Consider the following 26,853-nt stretch of genomic DNA (forward strand, 5'->3'; position numbering starts at 1 on the left):
ACAAAACTAAAATGCTTAGTATTATATTTGTTGTATCTCGTAGGTTTTTAGTGTTACATTTTCATCTCTTTTTGTCTTAAGATATTATCTCCTCTCTTTAACTTTTGATTCCTTGTTTAACCCACTTGTTGTCCAACAACATTCTTTAGTTTCCCCATATGAATTTTATCTTTTCTTCAAATATTTCAATTTCTACTTTTATTCCATAATGGAAGGAAAAGCTACTTAGTTTAATTTGAGCCTTCTTAAATGTGTAAATACTTGTCTTAGGACATAGCACATGATAAAACCTGGGATATGTTCCAGATGTATTTTTAAAAAAAGACTCTGGATGGTATTTCAATGTTGTGAAGAAAGCTTGTTTTTTGCTTTTCTGAGCTACTTTGGTTATAGCATTAAGTTCTATTAGTATGTGTGCATGTCTGTGTGTGTGTATGTATGAGAGGGAGGGAGAGAAACAGGAAGAGACAGAGAGAAAGCATGAGGCAGAAAGTGATATTTGGAGGGTAGAATTATCACTACGATTATTTTTAATTCTTTTCCATGTAATTTATATATGCCCATTTATTTATAGAGCTTATAGAGGCTTGTTTGATTAGTTCATATGCTGTTTGCTATATTTCAAACATTGTGTTGGAGTGTGTGTTTACAAACTCGATCTGAAGAAAGTCCTACATTACCCAGTCTAATTAGAAATTCTTGAGGTCTTTCAAGAAATTGAAAGCATCCAGTGGTTTTTTTGTGCGTTATCTGGGCTTATATTGATCATTTTTCAGTTATAGAACTTTTCCAGGTTTTATCCAAGAATGCATAATTTATTTATCCTTTTTCGATCAGTCTGTAGTGGTGTACATCTCCAACCACGTAAAAGCTGCTTATTCCATTCACCTTCACTAATGTGAGACAGCAATTAATCTCTTGGGAGTCCTTCAGGCAAAATCAGAATATTAGATGTACAGGAAGTTATATAAGAAAGAGACACTGATAGTTATGTTTACAAATAAGATATACAACAGGGGAGTTGAAAGAAAAAGGAAGAATTAATTAAAAACAAATATTATGCAGAGTAGATTACATACACTAAAATAATTCCCTTGAAAAAGACAGCTGGACAATACTGATAGAATTATTTATTGGCATATTTAGACACAATGAAAGGCAAAGTGTTAAGCAGAGACCAGAGCTTCATGGAAAAATGTAAACACAGTCTTGCTCTTGGCAAATGAAAACTTCACTCTCACTCAGCTAATTCTGTCTATTACAAGGGAGTTGGATCTCCTGTTCTGCACACTATACCTTTCCCCACCGCTATTAGCGCATCACTTGCCGTCATTTGTCTTTCAAGAGTTCTTTTTCCATCAGAAGGTTATAAAAGCTGAATGCTCAGGACTAAACATGGGGAACAAGAAATAACTAGTTGCATTGAGAACCAGTGTGGAAAGTTTACAAGTGTTTTTTTTTATTTCTATGAACAAAATAAACACTTAAGAGAACAGGTGTTTTTAGGTTAATAAACTACTTGGTTGAAAGGGGAAGTCGACACAGGGAGAACTAAATAAATAATCTTTGTAATACACTCATACGCATATACTAGCAGGTTAATAACAAGTCTGAGCTAACACATGGGATCAGGTTAATAGTCAGTGATTTGCTAGTGAAGCAGTTGATCCCTCTTACGTATGTTCAGCTAAACTGCCTGTGGGTATTAGAAAAGACTTTAATCACTGTATATGGCCATGATTAATGTTATTTTGTATCCACCCTACTTTACCGAACTATTAATGGAATTAATTAAATGATGCCTGAAACGTCTTCGAGTTCCTTGGAGAAAAACACTGTGTGACTATGAAGTGTTATTGAAATTCACCCTTCCCCTTCTTTGATGCTCTGATTTAGCATGAGTCTCCTTCCTTCTTGAGTGCTTTTATTTTTCCATAATTGAGAAAAGCAGGTTTTAAAGCAGGGGTGTGTAACCTGATTCCTTCTCTGGTCTATAACCTCATGCCAAGCCATACTCACACTTTTTGTGTAGTGCTAACTCATCATCAAAGTAAGCCTCAAAATACACTATGGTTGACATCTCAACAAGTTAAATGTAATTAAACATCTTGGTTATAAATGGAAAATTACCATAATAGCAAAGGGTATACTATAAACACATCTGCAACTAATAAAAAAATTTAACAGTTTGATATAGGCCCTCAGTGAGCCAGAACTCTTCTATTAATGGAAATGAAGTACCTTATAATAATATGCAAAATTTAAATATACATTAGACTTAGTCCCATGTTATTATCATATTCATAAACTATATCACAGCATATTTAGTGACAATTATCACCCAAATGTGTATCTATATAGTTTTGATATGTTTTGTTGATTGTTAATTATATTACACGTCTTTTAATGTATTTATTGGCTGTCTGTATACCTTTTTGGAGAAATGTCTATAGCTGCTTGTTTACATGATAAAAATGGGCTGTGAGTAATTACAAACTTTTCCAAGCTAGAAAGCAGTTTGTAAGTAATAAGACCAAATTGGCAACTTACAATTTACCCATAGCGCCTATTAATGTTAAACATGTTGTTGTTTCAGTTCCATCATACTGGAAGCATAACTTTGTTCTCTCCCTATTTTTTTCAATAGATTTTGGACAGAAAGGAAGTAACCATCCTTGTGGAAATCATGTGAGTATCCACTATGATTTGATTCAGTGAGAGGACAAATATCATTGAATGAACAGCATTTTGGCTTTTCACCTTTGAAACCAAAGCTCAAATTTCTTTCCAAGTGGTAAACTAATCCGGAAACTGTAGGGATACCTAAAAAGTGGCTATCAAGTACAAGGAAATAAATCAAAGTTTCCTGTAAGAGTGTATAGTTAAATGATCAGAAACCTATATAACATATTGTCAAAAATCATTTATATAGGGAGAGTAAGCAAGAGAGAAAAATAAGTTAAAAGCTAAGAACATTCTACTACTGGAAAAATTTTTAATGAATATGTGACCACTGAGGGAAGATATTATTCCCCCAAAGTTTATCTTGTCTATATTTCACAGCAATAGAATCAATTCTTCAGGAGATATTAGTAGTTCTATCTTCTAGGACACTTAATGATTAATGGATGCTTTTCAATGTCTGATACTGGAAAACATAGAGTAATAATTTTTCACTATATATAATTCTACACCGTGAACTAGGGTAAACACATATATTCTCCCTTATACCTTGAGTGGTATATATAATTTTATATAAATACAAATGACCATGCATGACTTTATCTTATTCTTTAGCTACACGTCTAGAAATCTGAAGGAAGTGTCTAGCACATTCACATGTGAACTACCCTTAAATGTCCTCATAGTTGAGATAGAAGAACATCTTTGCATCATTTAGATAATGCCTTAAATATCCTTTATACTTTAAAAACATAGGCATGAAGTAATCACTGCAATTTTTTTGCTCCCTTATAAATAGACTTCTTCAAGACATGACTCAGACATGTCAGGCGTGGTTTACAGATATCTGGTGCTACTAAAGAAGTTCATGCTTATAATTCAAGCACCCAGGAGGCAGATGTAGGAAGATCATTCGTTCAGGACCACTTTTGACTATTTAGATTTCAGGGCCACCTTGATTTAGATAGTGAGACTCTATCTCAAATACATAGGAATAGGGATATAGCTCCATGGTTAAAAAAAATTGTCTAGCATATGTAAGGCTCAAACTTCATCCTCAGATTGCAGTAATCATTATCATCATCATCACCATCATCATAATAAATATTTTTGTTTTCATCATATACACATCATGCAAATACCAAATTATGACAACATTTAATGAAATAATCATGTATCCCTTTTCATATCAATAATTCTCTCTTCATGATTTTAGAATAATTAGTTGATATCCCTTGGTTTGCTTATTCTCTGCAGACTTTAGAAAGAGCTGAATAATTTTAATAATTTTGATAAGCTAAACTGACTCAAATGTGTAATAAATATATTTTGCCCTCTGGGATATTGTGTGTCTGTGCATGTGTGCATGCAAATGTACTTAGTGTGAGTGAACTCAGTTATCCATGTATGTGTATGTAGTAGCCAAAGGTCAGCTTCAGGTATCTTTCTTTATCACTCTCCTTATGACTTTTTAAGACAGTGTCTTTCACCGAACCTAGGTCTTGCAGGTTAGGTTAGAATGGCAGGCCAATGAACTTCAAAGTATATGACTGTGCATGGCCCCGATTTCCCAAACCAACACTAGGTTACAGGTATCACACATGATATTTATGTGGATGCTAGGGATCAGAGTTCAAGTTCTACTTATTGTGTGGTAAACACCTTACCCATTGAGCCACCTATCAGTCACTAGCAGCCTATTTTTAATATTGCTGTATTGATGTAAATAGTGGGTTTAAAGGATTTTACCTTTGGCAACTTTTATTTTTTTCTAATGAATCTAGTGTTTGAGTTGAGATTAGCGATCTATGTAAAGGTGTTGGGCGAACACCTTTAATGTATTAGATTCTGCCACGGGACAGCCACTCTCCTAGTTCTCATTTCAGTTTTAGCTGTTCTCACATCACCTCAGAAGTCTTTTTATCCATCTGCCTTCTCTACTATGATAGTTTGATTGTAATTGCCCTTGTAAGCTCACAGAGAGTGACACTATTAGGAGGTGTGGCTCTGTTGGATTATGTATTGCCTTGTTACAGGAATATGTCACTGTGGTGGTGAGCTTTAAGGTCTCATACATGCCCAATCCATGCCCAGTGGTTTAGCCCACTTCTTGTTGTCTTCTGATCAAGACGTAGCCAGCACCATACCTGCCTGCATACCACCATGATACCCCACCGTGATGATAATGGGCTGGACCTCTGAAACTGTGAACTACCTCAATTAAATATTTTCCTCTGTAAGAGCTGCCATGGTCATGATGTTTCTTTATAGCAATAGAAATCCTAACTAAAACACCAACTAAACTGAGTACCTCTTCATTCTAGAAAGCTCATTTCATCCAATTCTGTATCTTTTGTTAATATTTTGTTATTAAAAATAGCAATATAAATTGCAATGCAATAGTAATAGTTATTGGGAAAATATTAAGTGCTTTCCTTTTCATCTGTTGAGAAATTTATTAGCATTGGTACAGTAAAGGTTTGTTTCTTAAATAAAAAGATGAATTTACCTTCAGAGAAAGAAAACAAAGGGAAAAGAGGAAAGAATTGGATTTACCCATTCTTAGTGTAAATTATTTTTCTTTTTATATTTTGTGCATTATTCCAGGCAGCTTCAGCTGCATAAGCTTGTTATGTGGGAGCAGTAGTTTTCTGACTACTTTGTTAAGAACGTGTTTGTAATCTCACAGTGTATGGTTATTCAGTTAAGATTAATCTTCTCTCAGAATTATAATGTGAACACAATTTAGCCACACCTGAACTGTCATCGCTTTGTCAGCAAAAATGTATGTAAATTTCTAGAACCTTGTGGATGACTAATGGATTACACTATAACAGAAAGAAGTTGAGATTTTTATTTTCCTCTAGAGACACAACAAAATATCTGTACTGATGCCAAATCTATGCCCTAAAGTATTTATTTTTACTGAAAAATGTTGTTAGACTACCTTTAGGGACATCTAGAACTGAAAACAGATTGTAACCCTAAAGTTCCTTACACCACATTTTCTAAAGCTACCTGGAAATTCATGCTCAGTATTTCCGATAAAATTTTCTTTATGCATAATGAGAATGTGAGTGTTCTTCCGGAGGGGAAATGAAATTAAAGATGATCTAGATAACCTAAATTTTGTTCTTTTTAATAACAGTATACCCATTGCCTAACAAAGTATCTCTATTTTAGTGACCACTGTCAATGATTTGAGTTTCTTGATGACTTTTGTGTCAGAGTCTAAAAATAGTTAGCCTCTGACAAGAAAACAGATGCTAGAACAGCTGGACTGGATGATTCATTTCCAAGAAGGTTTCTTCATTTACATGTCTGATACCTTGGTATTAACTGAACTTTTTCTCTCCACATGATTGATGATGTGCCCATGTGACTTGAGTGAGTTTCATGTAGCTTCATGTAGCATGGTGGTTTTAAAGCTGATCAAAAGACTGGGAGAGAAGTTGCAAGTCTCAATCTAGCTCCTAGAATCTTAAAACAATATTTATGTCCTACTAGTAGACTAATAGAGTTAAGCCTACCCTTGAGACCAACCAAGAGTTTGAAGAGTAACAAAACCCACAATCATATTGTAGGAGTAGCAGAAACACGTATGTTTTTACCATATTGTTGCCTTGAATTTTAAGAGATTATGTTTATCAGACCCTTATTTAAGAAGATGCTTAGGTATTTGGATTTGGCTATTGTATTCCTTGGACACTTATAAACATTTTGATCTAGTTTGAGGATATCTGAAGCTTAAAAAATACACTGGATAAAATTTGGAATCTGGTGAAAATGATTTCTAGATGTTTTATTATTACTAAATTATTAATGTTTGTTATTGAATTTTGAAATCCACAATGTTTTGTGTGAACATGTATTCCAATTAACACCAAAGTATCCCTCCAATACTACCATGCTATATTAATTTTTTAAATTTCCTCAGACATAAACTGAGACATTCAACAAACTATTGTCTTTTTCTAATTCTTTTTTCCTATAATGAGGTTTTTTAAAAGTGTTTATCATTCTGATTACAGATCTCTCATTAAGGCTCAGAACTTGGTATTTACAGTGCTCATAACAATTTCTTTACTACTGAGGAATACAAAGAACTTACAAAATGATTTCTCATTTAAAGAAATGGTTTCAAATAAATAAAACCACTACAAATTACCTAACACTGTACTTGTTTAAATGCAGAAGATCTAGTGACCAATTTTGTTTTACTTCTGCTAAATGATATGGTTACTTCAACATCTTGTGGAAACATCCTTTTGAGATGAAAAATGGGTACTTCTCCATCTTTCTGTCAAAAAAGGTGTGTTCAGACTAAATAGTTTGACATGATACCTTAGATATAAACTATAAATATAAATTAGATAATTATAATAATTTTACAAGGTGGTAATATTAGTGGGATGTTGTTATGTGTTGAAATATTTGTTCATACAAAGCAAATATATTGTAGATGTTGCAAACCACCCATACAAGGCTATACTTTGTGAAACTGAGTAGGATTTATCCCTTAAAAAGGCCTGTTTCCTTGTTTTGAGCTAGGTTGAGAGAAACTTACAACTTTTCTATGGAAGTGTACACAATGGCAGAAAAGAACAAAGGGTCTTCCCACCGTCATCATAAACAAAATTCATTCCAGTTTTATTTGGGATATTTCTGAAAATTTTGTTTTCTCTGCTTAGTATATAAGTTTTCTTTTTAAAAAATCTGTTCACTAGATGTCTCAATGTAAAATAATAATAAAAGATCATGAATGTCTTTATTCAACCCCTGGAAAACCAGTGCACACCGCTGACATATTTGCATCTTAATAGTGTAAGTTAAACTAATTGGGTAGAAAAATGTCAGTAAATCTATAGTTTTTCATTTCCTTTAACAAAATATAATGATTTAAAAAATAATATAGGAAAGTAGGAAAAACAATGGTCTTATATTTCAGCAACATTTACAAATCATCTACTACCCCCAAAGTCCAATATATTTATTATATCTCCTCTTTTGTTTTAAACAGACTTAACATGAGTACTCACGTTGTTAGGCAGCATCTAAAAGCTACATTTTAGAATAGCAGAACAGACCTTTGGAACATAACTTTTTCTCTCCTCTTTTTAAATTAGAATAAAATTCTACCAATCCAAGTTTGGTTGGTAAAATCAAAACAAGAGTTAATAATTTCACAAGGAAGTAAAAATATTGTGTATAATTTATAGGCACCACCATGGTCACAAATTACAAAAGATCATATAGTTTCGAAAACTCACTTAGCTATTCCACTCTTTGTTATTAATTGAAAAACTTCAGATTACTTTGGTCAAACTGAAGATAGACAAAAGCTCACAAATGTTAAGTAACATATTTTAGATTAAAGGCCACATTTTGGAAAAAAACAAAGTAGGCCTGCCTCTAAGCTTTATTCTTATTGTTCTTTCAAATCATATGCATTGAAGGAAGGGAACACATCCACACACACAAGCACACAAGCTTGACGTTTTATGCTCTTGTTTGAGACTGTGAAAAGAGACTAGTACTCATAAATCAACTTGTTACTTTTCCCGACATCATATGATTCATAAATATTCAGGATCATGTCCTTAAAATGGGTTTTAAATAACACTGGATTGTGTTGTTGGAAATAATATTATCAAATCATTTTAAAGGCTGCACCAAGCTTTGTCTTTTATGAAGTGCTTAGTCTCCAGAAGTTAATGGTCTCCAAATAAATTTATTTGGCTGACACATGTATGGAAAGTTTTCTGTACCAATCACCGATGCAAGACAACCATGAATCTATCAATCACAGAGTTAAAAAGCTCTGTCGTATAGCACACTTAATACCCAGTGTAACAAATTAGTATTACCATTCCTCCATGCAATACAAACTCATTTCCTTAAACTGCTATTGTACTGAATGCCAGGGTTATAAATGAGCAGAACACAAATTGATTTGCATGTAATAACAGTGGCAATAAACCTTTCCTGGTTCATGCAATTTTCCCCATCTGTTAACAGAGAACAAGTTTAGGATCTATTATTATTCCCAGAAGGAGACTTACCCAGCTGGACATCTATCACACTTGGCTGATTTTCCATGGGGAACAATGGCTTGGGAGGCTTGTCTGTGAGCAAAGCTAAAAGAGAATATGAAAGAAAGTAATGGAAAAATTGAGATAAATTATAGGGTAAAGATGATTCCATCGTGTATGATATTTAATGTTTATAGACTTGATGGTGTGTAAACATTTATTAGATAGTGTTTGTACTTGGGCTGTTACTCTAGCCATACAATATCCATTTTCCAGTAAATTTAGAGCTCCATTGAGTCACTTAAAATAGGATATCCGCACAGCTATATATTCCAACGCATTCAAACAAATGGACTGCTTATTTTGGATGTATATTCATAAGCTTGTATGTGTCAAGAAATATAGATTGAAAAAATAAAATCATAGAAACATTGAAATTCACGTATTTGCTTTGTAGCACTAAATAGTCAAAACGAATTGCAGTAGATTTCCCGTAGCATAAACTTTGCAAGAGTCCAAGTCATCCCCACTTTTGCCCTAATCTTCAGTAACGCAAGCAAGACTGATAGCTCTTTAGGGACTGGTTTTAAAAAGTCAGCCTCTTTGGCTCTCTGTGAGTTCAAGGCCAACCTGGTCTACAGAGCGAGTTCCAGGACAGGCAACAAAACTACAGAGAAGGAATTTTTTAAGTACGGAATTTGATGTCAATGTGAAACTTAAAGGATAAAATAAAGGACCTTAGTGATGAGACTTATCAAGAATGATGTATGTACAAAGGAACCACCTGATGAGAAGGAATTGAATGGGTGATGTGAAGAACCAATTGTTCATGGAATAAACAATACAAATTGGAAATGACACTACATAGATAGGGAAGGACTCAATCCTGAAGAGTTTTAAGAAATATACCAATGGATTGGGGCATGATACGGTAGGCTATAACGTCATTAGTGATTCTTAGAGTAAAACAATTACTCAAATGTCAACTGAATCTAATGATGATGAACATGGCATGGATGATGTGCTGGAGTGCAAGAAAAGTGAGTGAGAAAATGGTACTAAAGGCGAGGCAGGGTAAAGCAATGAGTAAGACCATGAGTCTGGAAAAACGGGAAAAAAAGAAACAAATAGTAAGGATAATCAGAAGAAAACAGCAGAGGAATATGTCATATATACTGTTGTCAGAAAGACAGTCTTATCCTATTATTCATATATTGATTTCATTTAAATTACTACTGTTTTCATATTTTGCTTAAACTATATAACTTGATCTTGCCTCTTTAAAATGTTTTATAAGTCCTTTTAATACACAAGAGGCTTAGCTATGGGGTAGGTTACAAAATATAATAATTATCCCATGCTTTTTCAGTCCCAGTCCAGCTGGCCTTGGTGAGCTCCCAATAGATCAGCCCCACTGTCTCCGTGGGTGGGTGCACCCCTTGTGGTCCTGACTTCTTTGCTCATGTTCTCCCTCCTTCTGCTCCTCATTGGGACCTTGGGAGCTTAGTCCAGTGCTCCAGTGTGGGTCTCTGTCTCTATCTCCATCCATCGCCAAATGAAGGTTGTATGGTGATATGCAAGATATTCATCAGTATGGCTATAGGTAGGATCATTTCAGGTTCCCTAAACTCAGCTGCCCAGAGAACTAACTTGAGACCTTGCCTTGGGCATCTGGGAGCCCCTCTAGGTCCAAGTCTCTTGCCAACCCTAAGATGGCTCTCTTAATTAAGATACGTGCTTCCCTGCTCCCCATCCAACCTTCTTTTATCCCAATCATCCCGTTTCCCCAAGTTCTCCCCATCCTACCCTTCTCACTTTTCTCTCTCCATCTTCCCTTACCCCCCTCCCACCCCACCCCCAAGATCCCGATTTTTTGCCCTGCAATCTTGTCTACTTCCCATACCCAGGAGGATAGCTATATGTTTTTATTTGGGTTCACCTTCTTATTTAGCTTCTTTAGGATAACAAATTATAGACTCACTGACCTTTATTTATGGCTAGAACCCAATTATAAGTGAGTACATCCCCTGTTCATCTTTTTGGGTCTGGGTTACCTCACTCAGGATAGTATTTTCTATTTCCATCCATTTGCATGCAAAATTCGAGAAGTCATTGTTTTTTACCACTGAGTAGTACTCTAATGTGTATATATTCCACACTTTCTGAAAAAGCATGGGATAAAACCGGACTCTCTGAATATGGCAGACAATGAGGGCTGGTGAGAATCCAAAGACAATGGCACTGGGTTTTGATCCTACTTCATGTTTTGGCTTTGTGGGAGCCTAGCCAGTTTGGATGTTCACCTTCCTAGACCAGGATGGAGGGGGGAGGACTTTGGACTTTCCACAGGGCAGGGAACCCTGACTGCTCTTCAGACTGGAGAGGGAGGGGGAGAGGAGTGGGGGGAGGGGGAGAAGAGTAGGAGGCTGGGAAGAGGCGGAAATTTTTTTTCAATAAAAAAATTAAAAAATTAAAAAATATATAATAATTAAATCATAATTAATTAAGCATTTGGGAAATCTCTGCTAATGTGAAAAGGGTCTATCTCAGCATTGAGCATTGATTACAGGTGCACTATCTCAGTGTTAGGTGTTGATTACAAGATATGTACAGTTATAGAAATAAACGATCATGATGAGAGTCTCAAAAATACTTCTTGATAACCAAAAATACATCATAAATATATGTAGAAAAGATATTTATATAACATAAGCTCCATTTTCCTTAACTGCCCATGATAGAAAAAGTGCTAAATGAATTGTTTTCATTTTTCAACAAATCTTCATTGGTAGCCAACAAAATATTCTTACAGAATTTAACATTTTTAATTCAAGCAGAATTGTAAATAATGTATACAGACCTAAATATCTAATATACAATCTTTACAATGTATAATAAATAATCATAATGTATTATACTTTTAGTTGATTTTAATAATACGATCTTTAATTGTTATTTAGAATATAAGAAATAAAAGCTTAAACATCTGAATTCAAACTCCAATCACATATGATGCTCAGATTGGCTGTCATAGTTCACTACTGTCAGTAACAACCAAATATTTGAAACAACTTAAATTTCCATCGATAAAACTTTGGCTAAATAAAATTGTGGTAATTTTATATATTTATATCATATATTATAATACATTAGATTGAAAGAATGAGATACAGTAGATTAAAAGAATGAGATACATTTGTAAATCTGATATAAACATATCTCTACAACACATTGCAATGAAGCAAGGTCATAAATACTGTATATAGCATGGTACTACTGAATATATAACTGCAAAAGTTTTAAATGCATAAAATTTAGATAAATATGGAATATTCTGTCATAAGGTGTCACTAAGGTGAGGAACTGGTTAGCTAAGTAATAGTGGGAAACAACGGCAATAAAGAACGGTAGCCTATACAAAAATTCAAGTAACATTATGCAGATTGAGCAGGTATATATTTAGCACTATACATAAACAAATTTTATATATATATAACACAATTTAATGAAAAAGAGGCCATGAATTTTCACTGCCTAGAGGATTAGCCTTCAGCAGTGCAGGGCTCAAAGGTAATCCATGCATGAGCATACTAAAACGTTATATCTCGGGGGTAAGGGAAAAGATATACACTCTCTTGATGGTTTCCTTCTAATCTTTTCTTTATTCTTCTTTTACCTTCTCTTTATGCTTTATTTTCCTGGTAATTTCCTTCCCTCATTCTTCATGTTTTTCTTCTAACTCTATCTTTATTCTTGATGTTTTCCTTCTAACCCCTTCTAACACTATCTTTATTCTTTTCCTTACAGATTATATATTCCAGCAAAATCTTTAGGGAAATATAAAAATTACAATATGGTTACATTCTATTTTTCAAGTGAATGATTACAATGAGTACAAGTAAAAAACATGTTTTCCATATTTTTACATGATTAAACATTTTACATATTACAGGTAAAAAACAAATTATTCCAAGAACTCACGTACATTCATACCCTAGCAACTCGTTATAGATTAACAGTGTAGGCAAGCAAGGTATTCTTTTACTGGCAGGCTGCATTTTTGTAACTACAAAGAAAGGACTAATCACTTTATTACTTATCTTGAAAGGTAATCTTATAAGGAGTCTTAAAGGAATTACAAACCTAAACTTTTATTCATGAAAAGCAATCAGCTCTACTTTACATGTTTAGGGTGCATACCTCTCAGGAGATTGAAGAGAAATGGATATTATAGAGAATTTAACACATCTTCAGCCACCAACCAATCCTAGCAAGAAAGGCACATCAGCTAATTGAACTGTGATCCCTGGGCCATTCCAGTGGTTTCATGACAGGCAATGAGTCAGCTGAGCAATGATAGCTTTAGAACTTCTCACACATATACAACTTTAACCCCAAAACTCAAGAGAGGGAGAAAATAAAATTGCATCTTCTGTCCAACAATTCACTGTAGGATATTTAAATGTGGACCCTCATTTCATGCTAGAAGCATGCGTAGGCCTTGGAATTACCAGAAAGTCCTGAGTATGTTTCATGATAAACTGGCAACTGAGCCATTCATCTGGATCTTGACCACCAGCTCAAAGCCAAACCTTATGGCAACCCCATGTAATGATAGCAATAAGATTAGCAAGAATACATGTTACCATGGGTAGGACAGCTCATTTGTCTGCCCCACAACCCTCTTTTAAAAATTTCATATCAAACTCACAATTATGGCTTGGGAAAATAAGATCTGTTGAAATCAATAATCCTGAACAACAGAGTATACCGTTTATAATTTTATCAGAAAACCAATCCTAGACATGAGAGGGAGTAATTTGGGTATAACTAAATGTTACTTTGTGATTGGAAGAATGGAAACAAGGGATTCCGTTTGATACACATGTTTCAGACTGATTTCCCTCCGCTGCCCTTCCATCTGTGGCTGCTTATCTGCTTTGTTTAATTACCCTTAAATATAATTGCTCTACAGAGCATACCAACACACTGGGCTTAATGTGCTACTTAAGCTACTAAAGCTACTGTCTGCATCTTCCTTAAGTGAGGTTTTATGTGTTCAACCCTAACACTCTTGAGGCGCATGCTCAAATGAACCCGTTTCTATTGAGTCCAATAGTTTCCGTCATGCACCGCCAGATCAGTCAGTGTAACGGAAATGATTTGACAATGCCATGAACGTAGTGGATATATGAATAGCATTATTTATTGAAATGGATGAATCGGTTGATTACGTTGCCTTTACACTATACACTAGTATTACATTTTTTATCGTTCTCTTCAGCTTTTCATTTGTCTACTTAATTAGATTTCCAAAAAGATCAAGTGAAAGGAAGTTAAATTCAGCCATTAATTTCTGCAAATGATGCCATTTTGGAATAAGTAAGTTAGGGTCAATCAACTGGACCAGCTCCACAAAGCCTAGTAAGTACCACAACACCTGAACCCACATACAGAAATCACTATTTAAAACAGCATTTCAAATCACATACCAAAATTTCTATTTTTATTGCAACATTTAGCTGTTTACACCTAACAGTATCTCCTACATTTACTGGAGGATAAAATCTAAACTGATCACTGAGGAACATAAATTACGGTGATGACAATATAGTCTTTAAAATGGTGTTGAATTTTTAGTTATCCTCTAACTTATCAGCTACACATATCAAAGATTTTTTTCCTCATTTACCATATTAGTATACTATATTAATTTCTAAAACTGCACTCTGACTGAAATCCCCCCCCCGAGTTTATAATTACCAAAGTTATCCTTTAGAATAGTTATCAAAGTGATCATGTGGTTGTTTGAATAGGAGTGGCACACATAGACTCACATATTTGAATACTTGGTCAGGAGGGGATGGCACTATTTGCTAGTGATTAGGAGGTGTTGCATTGTTGGAGTAGATGTGGCCTTATTGGAGGAAGTGTGCCATTGAAGGTGGGCTTTGGGGTTTCAAATACTCAAACCAGACTCAGTGGCTCCCCTTTTCTTGCTGCCTGCAGATCCAGATGTAAAACTCACAGCTCTTTCTCCTGCACCATGTCTGCCTGCATGCCATCATGCTTCCCCACATGCTGATAATGGACTAAGAATCTAAAACTCTAAGCAAGCCCAATTAAATTAAACATTTTCCTTTATAAGAGTTGCCACGTCCATGGTGTCACTTCATAGCAAAAGAGCGCTAAGACAGATTGGTTATTTAGCATCTTCTGTGACTATGTGTCATTCTAAGATATTTTGCATTACGTCTGGCAAATAGCTTGCAAATAAAGTTCCATAGATTTCATTCCTAAAGCTGCAATGAGACCTTTCTGATATCAGCATGTCCACAATATTTTCCTTACTACCTTCCACTTCCATTGTGAATTCTACCTAAGCTCCCACAAAACAGCCCTGATAACCACAAAAGCAATTTTTTTTTCTCGTCTGAAATCCCAAAGTATTTACAAGTTCTTTGAACTATTCATTTGGTAAATAGCAAGCACTGCCTTGATTATAAACTCATCCTCACTTTATATGGATATGCCAAGTTATCCCAAATGGATTTTTAATCTTCTGGATGAAGATCATGCCTCCAATAAGTCAGCATACAAAGTAATATTTGACCTTGGAGAACAAATAAACACAACCTGAAAATTAACTTTCACTAGAAAATAGGACCTCCCATGGGCCTCTTTGATTGCAAGGAACACAATTTTGCTGATTACAGCTAAAAAACAAAGAACTTATCATGGGGCTCTTTCAAGAGTGGCAGAGAAATCTGGGGAACTAGGTCTAGGAATGAAAGAAACTAGGCCAGGTATACAGACAAGAAGACTAAATAATAGTTTCATCTTATTTCCATAATTAAGTAAAACTGGTTTTATGACTTCTCGACTGTGTTTTACTTTATTGTGTTTTTTTATTCTGTCTCACTTTGGTCAAAATTTAAAAACACCAAGAAAAATAAAGAGAATAGACAAGTTTTGAGTTATATTATAATCAAGAAAACATACATATAATGATGGAAAGAAGAATCCCCTAAAAACAGGTTTGCTCAGCTTCTACATTTCTAAAACTTATTGATAAACTAGCAGTTTTCAATCTGTGGGTCATAACCCTTTGGGGATTGAAGGATCCTTCCACAGGGGTTGCCTAAGACCATTAGAAAATGCAGATATTCACATAATAATTCATAACATTAGAAAAGATGCACTTATGAAGTAGCAATGGAAACAATTTTATGGCTGGGGATACATGAGGAACTATGTTAAAGAGTCACAACATTAGGAAGAGGGAGGAACCCTGTGCTAGACAATCTTTTTTTTTTTTTTATCAAAAATGACTGGTCTGCTCATTGCTGGATGCATTAGAACCTCTGCCCAATCAGATGTCAGCAAAGCCTATCATAATGATAGACATTGGCCAATGGCCAAAGGGGAATAAAATCATCCTTGGTAATAATTCTCAACCAAAAAGGAAATGAAAGTTGGTACTAAAAAGAGAAATAAAAACTAGATAGCTAAGTCACAGTATGGGCATAATTTATTAATTTCTATGTCAACAAAATTTTCTGGAAGAGGTACTATTTTTTTCCCATTTTTTTATTGAGAAAATGAGAAAAAAAAAAACAAGTTTCCACCTCCTCCCAGCCTCCCACTTCCCTCCCCCTCCTCCAACCCTTCTCCCCCTCCTCCCACCCTTCTCCCCCTCCCCCCACTCCTTTCCCCCTCCCTCTCCAGTCCAAAGAGCAGTCAGGGTTCCCTGCCCTGTGGTAAGTCCTAGGTCCTCCCCCCTCCATCCATATCTAGGAAGGTGAACATCCAAACTGGCTAGGCTCCCACAAAGCCAGCACATTACGTAGGTTCAAACCCCCGTGCCATTGTCCTTGGCTTCTCATCAGCCCTCATTGTTCGCCATATTCAGAGAGTACAGTTGTATCCCATGCTTTTTCAGTCACAGTCCAGCTGGCCTTGGTGAGCTCCCAGTAGATCAGCTCCACTGTCTCAGTGGGTGGGTGGAAGAGGTACTATTAATAAGGTGTGTTTTTACCACCCAGATTCACTACTGATGGCAATGTGCATTTCACTAGTCAAAACAATGGTATTTGTTCAAATACATTCAAAGTTCCAAAATAGTGATGAACCTTTTCCAATTGGCAGAAACTACTCCCTGGACTTGTGTGTCCTCCAAATTACCCAAACTCACAAACTAACTCAAAAATGAAGGAGGGGACGGGGTCATAACAAATCTATGTATAACCCCAAAATGGCAAGGTGTATGAGAATCATAAATTATGTGGTGTTTTGAGGGAATTAACGAATTTAGGAGGAAAATTAATGATAGCCTCTCTATATGAAGACAGAAAGGAAGCTCTTCCTGAGTGGATTAGATTTCAGAGAAGCCAGATATCTTTTAAATAGCCTTCAAATTTTCCTACAACCACGAACAGGGATTTACCAAGCTTAACCAGATCTTTGATTAGTGTGAAGATTTAAGATATCCAACACAGAATTGATGCAAAAGTTTCTGAACTCTGACCATACCAAAAGTAGCATTACTCATTGAAATATTTTGTACTTTTGTAAATTAGGTAACAATTTCCCATGGCCAAGAATATATCTTTCTGGAAAATCAAATACATATATTTTCTTAGTCTAAATATGGTGTGCACATTTTACTATTTAATCTGAATCATTTTTATTAGAATTACAAAGATGAGAACCCGCATAATTTAGGTGATAATCCAAGAAACACACACACAATTACAATAATTCAGTATCAGTCTTACCCAAACCTATAAACAAAACCAGAATCTGTCACATATAATGTGTCTCCTTTGTCCTATTTCTTGTTCTGTGTTTCCCACTTCGGAGATTTTTCTCTAGTCTTTGGGTATCCAAACTTGCACATCTCTCATCAAAATCAATTACAAAGGTGACTTTTATTATGAATTTCAGATGCTTGTACTTCAGTTCCTTTTGTAGGCTTGTAGGGTAATGCTTTATTCCTTTGTAGGCAATTTACTGGAAAACACTTACTGGACCTTACTGTCCTTTCTCTGCATTCATGCACAGTACAAGGAAAATAAGACTTTCTTATAAATATGAGTTTTGGGTTTTAAAGAGAGTGGATGTTAGTAGAACTCTAAGAAATCTGAGAATATTTTCTTTGATATTATAGTCGAATATTTTATGATTAATTCTCCCTCTTTGTGATATTTTAGGAAAGAGATACTGGTAATATTTCAAGTAAATAAATATCTGTGAAAAGTCAAATTGTTTTGAGTTCAGTCTGCTATTATTTCTGTCAACTATTCACTCTAGCAATTGATTTTTAAAATTATTTTCACTTACTGAAATTATTGTTTACTCTGCCTTATTTATAACAGCAGACAAAATGATATGAACTATTTATTAAGCCTGTTTACAAAGGGGATATTTTCTCTAGATGTCTCAATTATGACAAAAAAGCTGTGCAGGACTAGGGGGAAAAAATTAGTGATCCTCATAATTGTTTGCAGAGTTTGTCAAACCATTCAGTTACTCATCTCACTTACTTCCCTATCCCTCACTTAAAAATCCTTTTTATGTTTTGGATTTTTAATAAGCAACGGATGATGACAATGGATTATGTCTTTTACATGTGTATTAGAAAGACAAAATGTTAATAACCACTAACAATGAGGCAGATAGAAGTCATATTCAGAAGATTAAATTATTTTGAAATACACATTTTTGTCGCGCGCACACACACACCATACGCATACATTATCCCTGACTCAATTTAAAGTCACTACAAGCATTTACCTTTTTTTTTTCCAGCTAGAACAAAAAGTTAATCATCCTCTTTAATAAACAAAGGGTCCTTTAACAGGGAGATGATAAGTTCCTGGGGAAGTAAGACAAAATTCACTTAGCCATTACCTCTGTACAGCTCAGAGCCTTCAGGGCGACTGGTTAAGGGTCTGTGTCCTTCCCTGCAATTCAGAGGATGTGCCCTGAGGGTAGTGAATGGTCAGGGCTGCTGTGAAGTTGCCCTCAGATGACCTTTTCTCTAGATCCCATATTTATATCCACTAATATTTGAATTTGAGTAATGCAGGGGCTTGAGGGAAAGCTTAGCAGGAAAGTAGGGCAATTTCTTCTCAACGCCATTTGACACAGGGTCTTTCTCTGGAGAGAAGATTGTTTGTTCAGCACAAATCTGCTCAGACATAAGACTTGAAAAGAAAACAACCTTGGGGAGAAATGGAAATTTAAACAGAGGTTGTTATGGTAGCTACCACCCTTTTCCTTCACAATATATTTTTCCCTGGTTTTGCTTTTTCTGTCTCAGGTAAGATAGTCACCCTCTTTCTATAAAAGAGTACTCCCAGGACTAATATTGCTGATTTCAAATAAATTCCATGGTTGTTATTAAAGAAATTCACAAAGTAGTATATATTCTGATTCTACAGAGAATCTGGGATATAGTTAGAATTCAAACAAGTACAAAGGTTAAGCATTCCAATTTTTTTGCCCAGCAATCTTGTCTATTTCCCATAGCAGGGATAATAACTATATGTTTTTCTTTGGGTTCACCTTCTTATTTAGCTTTTTTAGGATCACAAATTATAGACTCAGTGACCTTTATTTATGGCTAGAAACCAAATATGAGTGAGTACATCCCATGATCCTCTTTTTGGGTCTGGGTTACCTCACTCAGGATAGTGTTTTCTATTTCCATCCATTTGCATGCAAAATTCGAGAAGTCATTGTTTTTTATGGCAGAGTAGTGCTCTAATGTGTATATATTCCACACTTTCTTCATCCATTCTTCCATTGAAGGACATCTAGGTTGTTTCCAGGTTCTGGCAATTACAAACAATGCTGCTATGAACATAGTTGAACAAATGCTTTTGTCATATGATGGGGCATCTCTTGGGTATATTCCCAAGAGTGGTATTGCTGGGTCCAGGGGTAGGTTGATCCCAAATTTCCTGAGAAACCGCCACACTGATTTCCAAAGTGGTTGCACAAGTTTGCATTCCCACCAGCAATGGATGAGGGTACCCCTTTCACCACAACCTCTCCAGCAAAGGCTATCATTGATGTTTTTGATTTTAGCCATTCTGACAGGTGTAAGATGATATGGGTGGGGTGGGATGGGGGTAAGGGGAGAAGGGGAGAGAAAAGTGAGAAGGGGAGGATGGGGGGAACTTGGGGAAATAGGATGATTGGGGATAAAACAAGGTCGGATAGAGGAGCAGGGGATCACATAACTTAATTAAGGGAACCACCTTAGGGTTGGTAAGAGACTTGAACCTAGAGTGGCTCCCAGGTGCCCAGGGCAATGACCCCAGTTAGTTCCTTGGGTAGCTAAGGATAGGGAACCTGAAATGACCCTATCCTATAGCCATACTGATGAATATCTTGTATATCACCATAGAACCTTCATCTAGCGATGGATAGAGATAGATACAGAGACCCACACTTTGGGAGCATTGGACTAAGCTCCCAAAGTCCCAATGAGGAGCAGATGGAGGGACAACATGAGCATGGAAGTCAGGACCACGAGAGGTGCACCCACCCACGGAGACAGTGGGGCTGATCTATTGGGAGCTCACCAAGGCCAGCTGGACTGTGACTGAAAAAGCATGGGATAAAACCAGACTCTCTGAACATGGCGGACAATGAGGGCTGATGAGAAGCCAAGGAAAATGGCATGGGGTTTTGTTCCTACTTCATGTTCTGGCTTTGTGGGAGCCTAGCCAGTTTGGATGTTCACCTTCCTAGAAATGGATGGAGAGGGGAGGACCTAGGACTTACCACAGGGCAGGGAACCCTGACTGCTCTTTGGACTGGAGAGGGAGGGGGAGAGGAGTGGGGGGACGGGGGGAGAGGAGTGGGGGGACGGGGAGAGAGGTGGGAGGAGGGGGAGGGAAATGGGAGGCTGGGAGGAGGCAGAAATTTTTTTTTTCAATAAAAAAAATACCAATGATTAAAAAAAGGTTAAGCATTACAGATGGGTTGTTTTATATCTGCATTAAGATCATTTTCTGTCCCCCTCCCTCACCCCTCGCCACCAGAGGACCTGAGAACCAGAGAACTGGCCCCACCCCTTGATCAGTGTTAAAAGGGTTGAACTAGTCAGAACAATGCTGGAAAGCTCACCTTGGTGGTGAGGATAAGGGAGTGCTGGTGGGCTGACCAACCCTGAAACTTTTCAGGCCCAGACCAATGCTATGAGTTGACCAACTCTAATACCTGCTCTATCTGTGATATGCTGGCACATGCACATGAAGAGGCCAGTCCTGGAGACCCAAAGCTGCAGGATCTCCATGACACAAGACAACAGCAGGATATCAACGAGGAATCCCAGTGAGGGCCCAGCATCTACTGATAACATAGCAGACACTAGAGGCCTTGAACCAGATGGTTGACTCATTGCAATTAATGCTTGCAAGTAAAGATGTAAGGACTAAATGCTTTACTGTGTCACACTGAAGCTTCCATGAAGAGACTGATTTTTTCCTCTTAAATTGTATTATTTTATTTTGGGGGGCAGGTTGCAAGGGCAGGGGGCAGATATTAAGGTATGGGAAATGAATGGGGTGGAGGTGAATGATGTGAAAGACACAAAGAATAAATAGAAAGAAAGTTTAAACTCAGTCCAGTGCTCCAGTGTGGGTCTCTGTCTCTATCTCCATCCATCACCAGATGAAGGTTCTATGATGATATGCAAGATATTCGTCAGTATTGCTCTAGGATAGGGTCATTTCAGGTTCCCAATCCTCAGCTGCCCAAGGAACTAACTGGGGACCTTGGCTTGGGCATCTGGGAGCCACTCTAGGTTCAAGTCTCTTGCCAACTCTAAGGTGGCTCCCTTAACTAAGAATTGTGCTTCCGTGCTCCCCTATTCAACCTTCCTTTATCCCAATCCTCCTTTTTCCCCAAGTTCCCCCCATTCTCCCCTTCTCCCTTTTCTCTCCCCATCTCCCCTTACCCCCATCCCACCCCAAGGTCCCAATGAGGAGCAGAAGGAGGGAGAACATGAGCAAAGAAGTCGGGACCACGAGGGGTGCACCCACCCACTGAGACAGTGGAGCTGATCTACTGGGAGCTCACCAAGGCCAGCTGGACTGTGACTGAAAAAGCATGGGATAAAACTGGACTCTCTGAGCATGGCGAACAATGAGGGCTGATGAGAAGCCAAGGACAATGGCACGGGGTTTTGAACCTACATAATGTGCTGGCTTTGTGGGAGCCTAGCCAGTTTTGGATGTTCACCTTCCTAGAAATGGATGGAGAGGGGAGGACCTAGGACTTACCACAGGGCAGGGAACCCTGACTGCTCTTTGGACTGGAGAGGGAGGGGGAGCTGAGTGGGGGGAGGGGGAGAAGGGTGAGAGGAGGGGTAGAAGGGTGGGAGGAGGGGGAGGGAAATGGGAGGCTGGGAGGAGGTGGAAACTTGTTTTTTTTTCTCCCTTTCTCAATAAAAAAATGGAAAAAAAAAGAAAGAAAGTTTAAAAAAATCATCATTTTCATGTGTGGTTGCTGATCTGTGAGCGTCTAGAATTTCACTCAGATTAAAATACATAGGGATATAAGATACTGAAAGATATGTAATTTTGGAGCTAGCAAACCCTTAAAGTTTTGAAAGATGAAGAAACGGAATGGCAGAAACAAAATCAATATGTTCATGCCGCACTTTTGTCCTAAAAGGATTAAAATTCAAGAATTTTAAAAGTCTAATATTTTTACCACTTCAAAATGGTTAACATTCAGTCATCATAAATTTAAAACAGGGTACTTTTAACATTTATTTTTCTCTTTAAATCCTCACAACACATAAAGCAAGTTCTATAATTATCAATATTTGATAAGTAAGAAAGAGTATGCTCACCGAGATAAAATTATTTCCCCAAATTTATTCAGCTAGTAAATATACTACAGGTCAAGGGCACAAATCATTCTTACCCTTGAGTATAAGTTGGTAGCCACTATACTACACTGCCACCTCTAGTCACTGTTCTAAGATTTAGTGTAGCTTATTAGAGACAAATGTGGTAGAATACACTTGTCATTACACCATAGTTGAGACAGAAGGATCTCTATACTTTTAAGCTATCTGAGACACGTAGTGGGTTTTAAGCAGGCTGTGCCTGTATAGCGACACCCTTTCTCAAAAAAAGGAAAGAAAACCATATGGTCTTATGCAAACATTGCTGTCTATGTGACTGAATTAATGAGATTTTATATGATGGCCTAGTTCTCTGCTACAGTTCCCACTGGATTAAAATAAAGGTGGTGTTGGGGTTGGATAAACCACACCTAGGAGAGAACTTCGTTCCTCTCCTTTTTTGGAGCCTCATTTCTTCACGTTTATCCCTCTTTCATCCTCAGTGCTAGCCAGGGCAAGCGAAGCCCTTCTCATTTTATAGTGAATTTCCCCTCCTCCTCCCTTTTATTGATAAACTTGATTGTGAACTTGATGGGATTTAGAATTGTAATGGAAATGAACCTCTGGGCATATATAAGAGGGAGTCTCCAGATTAGGTTAATTGAAGCTTCACCCTGAACGTGGGTGATGCCATCTGAAGGACTGGAGTCTAGGGCTGAATAAATAGGACAACTTGAGCTAAGCATAAGATTTCATCTCTTCCCCTCTTCCTGAGCGCCGGTGCAATGTGACTAACTGCTTAGAGTTACCTCTGCCATGACTTCCCCACCATGTTGGACTGCAACTTCAAAACTGTGAGCCAGAATAAACACCTCCTTCCTGAAGTTGTGTTTCTCATGTATTTGGTCACAGCAACATCGACTGCATCTTGATCTCCCAGGATAACTTCCGTTTCTGAGCCAGGTAGTTAACAATCATAACTCCATTTTAGCCTTAGCTTCCTTTTTCTATAGCAGATGAAAATATAAACATCTTTGGAAAGGGACATTATCTTCCCGAGCACTATGTCACATACACTAATTAAATTAAATAATAGTATAATTTTGCTTTTTTTTATTTGAGACAGGTTATTATATAAGCCATTCTAGCTTCAGACTCTCTTTGAAGCCAAGGATGGCTTTAGATATCTGGTTTTCCTTCCTCTACATTTAGAGTGTTGACATTATAAGAATGTACTACCACAACCTGTTTACCAAGGGCCTCGTGCATGCTAGACAAGGTTCTATATGATGTACACTCCTAGGTTTAAATAGAATGTAAGGAAAAGAAGTATAATATTGCATTTTGGCCAAAATATAGTAAAATGTACACTACATATTTCATATAGTTATCAAACGGACTTTTCTTTACCTGTTAAATTTCATTCAAATCAACTTGTTAACATACTGTTTGTATTTCAATAAAAATCCATCAAAGCAATTATTAAAAGTTTCATTTTCAGAATAGTATTAAAGCTTTTGTTTTTGGCTTAATGCTTTATTTCTTTATCGTTTCCAAAACTCATTAGGCATTCATAGCCTGTCAACATAATGTTTTGTCTAATGCAAAAGTGTAGGGAAATGCAAAATAGCACTTCAGCAAGTTTAGCTGTTTAATTGTGTTAATAGTACCCAATGAAGATGACAGACAAGTGTCGGTATGAAGCAAACACTTTCTTTAGAATCAGGTGTTTCATGACAAGAACAATATAATCTGACTCACAGAATCGTCTTTTGGTGGACATTAAACAAAATGTCATATTTAGAACTTAGGAAGAAATTTTCCTGATTGCAGAACTATTCTAATAAAAAGAGTTACTTAGTTCAGGATTTGAAGTGGAAATAAAGCTGGTGTCAATCACAGGCATTATCCTTTTAGCCTTCTCTATGTGAGCTATTTCCGCATTTATTTTTGACAACTGTCAGTAACTAATTTGTTTGCAAGAGAGAAAGCCAAATGCATAATCATCAAACCTCATAAACTGGTGCCAGGCATGCTGATGCAACTGTCCTGGCAGAAGGGCAGATAATCTCTAAAGAGAGACATTTGTACCCTTCCCTTTGGCTATCAGTCTATTGAAATGATTTATCATGCTTTAGGAAGGGGAAGACTGAAGCTTAGTGCCAGCCAGAGGATAACTTTACATCTCAGGAAAATATTTCTCGAAGTTCTGAAAGGTTCTCATACCACTTTGCAGGAGAGACTGGAGAGCCCAGACAAATGTGGATCAATGATGGGCAGAACCACAACTTGACTGGGAAATTTTCCTTATGTATACCTCATTTTTTATATTTTTATTGAGCTCTACATTTTCTCTGCTCCCCTCCCTACCTCTCCTCCCACCTTCAACCCTCTCCCAGGCCCCCATGTTCCCAATTTACTCAGGAGATCTTGTCCTTTTCTACTTCCCATGTAGATTAGGTCCATGTATGTCTCTCTTAGGTTCCTCATTGTTGTCTAGGTTCTCTGGGATTGTGATTTGTAGGCTGTCTTTCTTTGCTTTATGTTTAAAAACCACTTATGAGTGAGTACATGTGATAATTATCTTTCTGTATCTGGTTACCTCACTCAAAATGATGTTTTCTAGCTCCATCCATTTGCCCACAAGTCAAGCTGTCGTTATTTTTTTTCTGCTTATGTATACCTCTTATCCTCTACTGAAACCAAAACCTCCTCTCTCTGCCCCTGATGTCAGACATGGGAGTTACTGAATCTCTTTATTTTTTCCTTTTCCCAATGTGATCACAGAGACTAAATCTGTGGTTTTCACTGTCACTTGTCCCTTTAATGGGTGAATTGGGAGCTGGTAGTTGAGCTTATCTTGTTGGAACTTCCAGAGTCAACTTTTTTTTTAATTTAACTTAAATACTCTGATAACTGGGACGATTACCAAAATCCACTTGGTTAGCAGAAGAAGAAGGATCAAAAAAATTCAAGACCATTATCGGTCATATGTGACACTAAACAAAACAAAAGCTAACTAAATCTATAAATTGAAAGATTGTTTACATTTCACAGATGAAGAAAGAGGAGCTTGGAGAGGTTAAATTTTTTTGGTCCTAAGAATTCATTTCTAGACTCTAGAACCAGTATTACATCCCACCTTAGTGATCACTATTTTGTAGAATCCTATTTTCACCTGAGTCTTAATGATATGAACTGAGAACTTAAGTTACTGTTGTCTTATCATAGAGGACTTTGCGTAACCTCAGCAAAGTCACCTAGCTAGCAAAATGTGCAGGGCTGTCTTTGAAACTCATCTGTTCGAACTTAAAACTGGAATCTTTGCCCCTGATCTCTCTAGGATGAATATGTAATAGTGTTTTAATTGAACTCAATCACACTAAAATATCTGAAAATCATTTTTATCACTGAAGTCAAGACCCAGCTTTTAGAAATCTTGATTAATTTTCTCCACATGATGGGAGCTCTCTGGGAGGTTCCCAAGCTTGTTTCTTGTCTTCATAACACTGATGAACACTAATTTAATTAATCAAATATAAGTTGATGATCTATGATGTTGAAATTGATTTTCAAACGAAGCCAATTATGACTGCTCACAGTTCCAAGGAGAAAATATAAGCTAAGTGATTTTACAATGCCATTAGTGGATGAAAAAGAATCAAAGGGGGGAAAAACTTAACTGAACTTACAAAGCTCTTGCCCCTCTTCAGTTAGCTCACATTAAGTACAACTGAGAAACTATGGAGGCAAGACTTATCTTTAGAAGGTTAAACAGGGAAACTTGGGAAGGTTCTAAGGAGGATGAAACTCTTGCAAAACAGGTGTCTTGCTTTTTGAGTTTAACCTTATAAACTCTCCCACTAAATGGAATTTTGAAGATGCCCCCAGATTTTCTAATAAGATTGGACCTCTTGAGCTCTCATTAGTAACCCCCTGGTATAGCTTTGTTCAGACATTGGGCTCAGTGCTTAGAAAAAGTGACTGCCTGTTTCTACAAGCAGTGTTTGAAATCCTAGAAGGCAGGTTGACAGGTGAGCCATTGCCACTTGCCTTCCTTATAAACAATTAAATGGAGAATAAATAAATTTCTAAGTATAATCTGAATTTACCCAAGGTTCTGTACATCTCCCCCGTATCATCTGACCTTTTCATCCCTTGGTCTAGAAGACTGACACTTTCTCTGAAGAACGTTCCAGTATAGACAGAAACCCAGGTGTTCAATGCTGCTCTGGCTTCCTGCCCAATTGACATGGTGCCACTGAATGT

General features: G+C 36.8%; 1 protein-coding gene across 1 annotated transcript in view; it reads right to left on the reverse strand.

Moving 5' to 3' along the window:
• Il1rapl2 (interleukin 1 receptor accessory protein like 2) overlaps nt 1-26,853 on the reverse strand; it is a 597,452-nt gene that overhangs the window by 291,914 nt on the left and 278,685 nt on the right. The window contains exon 4 of the mRNA XM_041636671.1: nt 8,745-8,819. Coding sequence (XP_041492605.1) covers nt 8,745-8,819 — 75 coding nt within the window. The remainder of the gene's footprint in view (nt 1-8,744; nt 8,820-26,853) is intronic.

The sequence above is a fragment of the Microtus oregoni genome, unplaced genomic scaffold (assembly GCF_018167655.1).
Source record: "Microtus oregoni isolate MIOR12 unplaced genomic scaffold, Mior012 000050F_001, whole genome shotgun sequence".
Taxonomy (NCBI): domain Eukaryota; kingdom Metazoa; phylum Chordata; class Mammalia; order Rodentia; family Cricetidae; genus Microtus; species Microtus oregoni.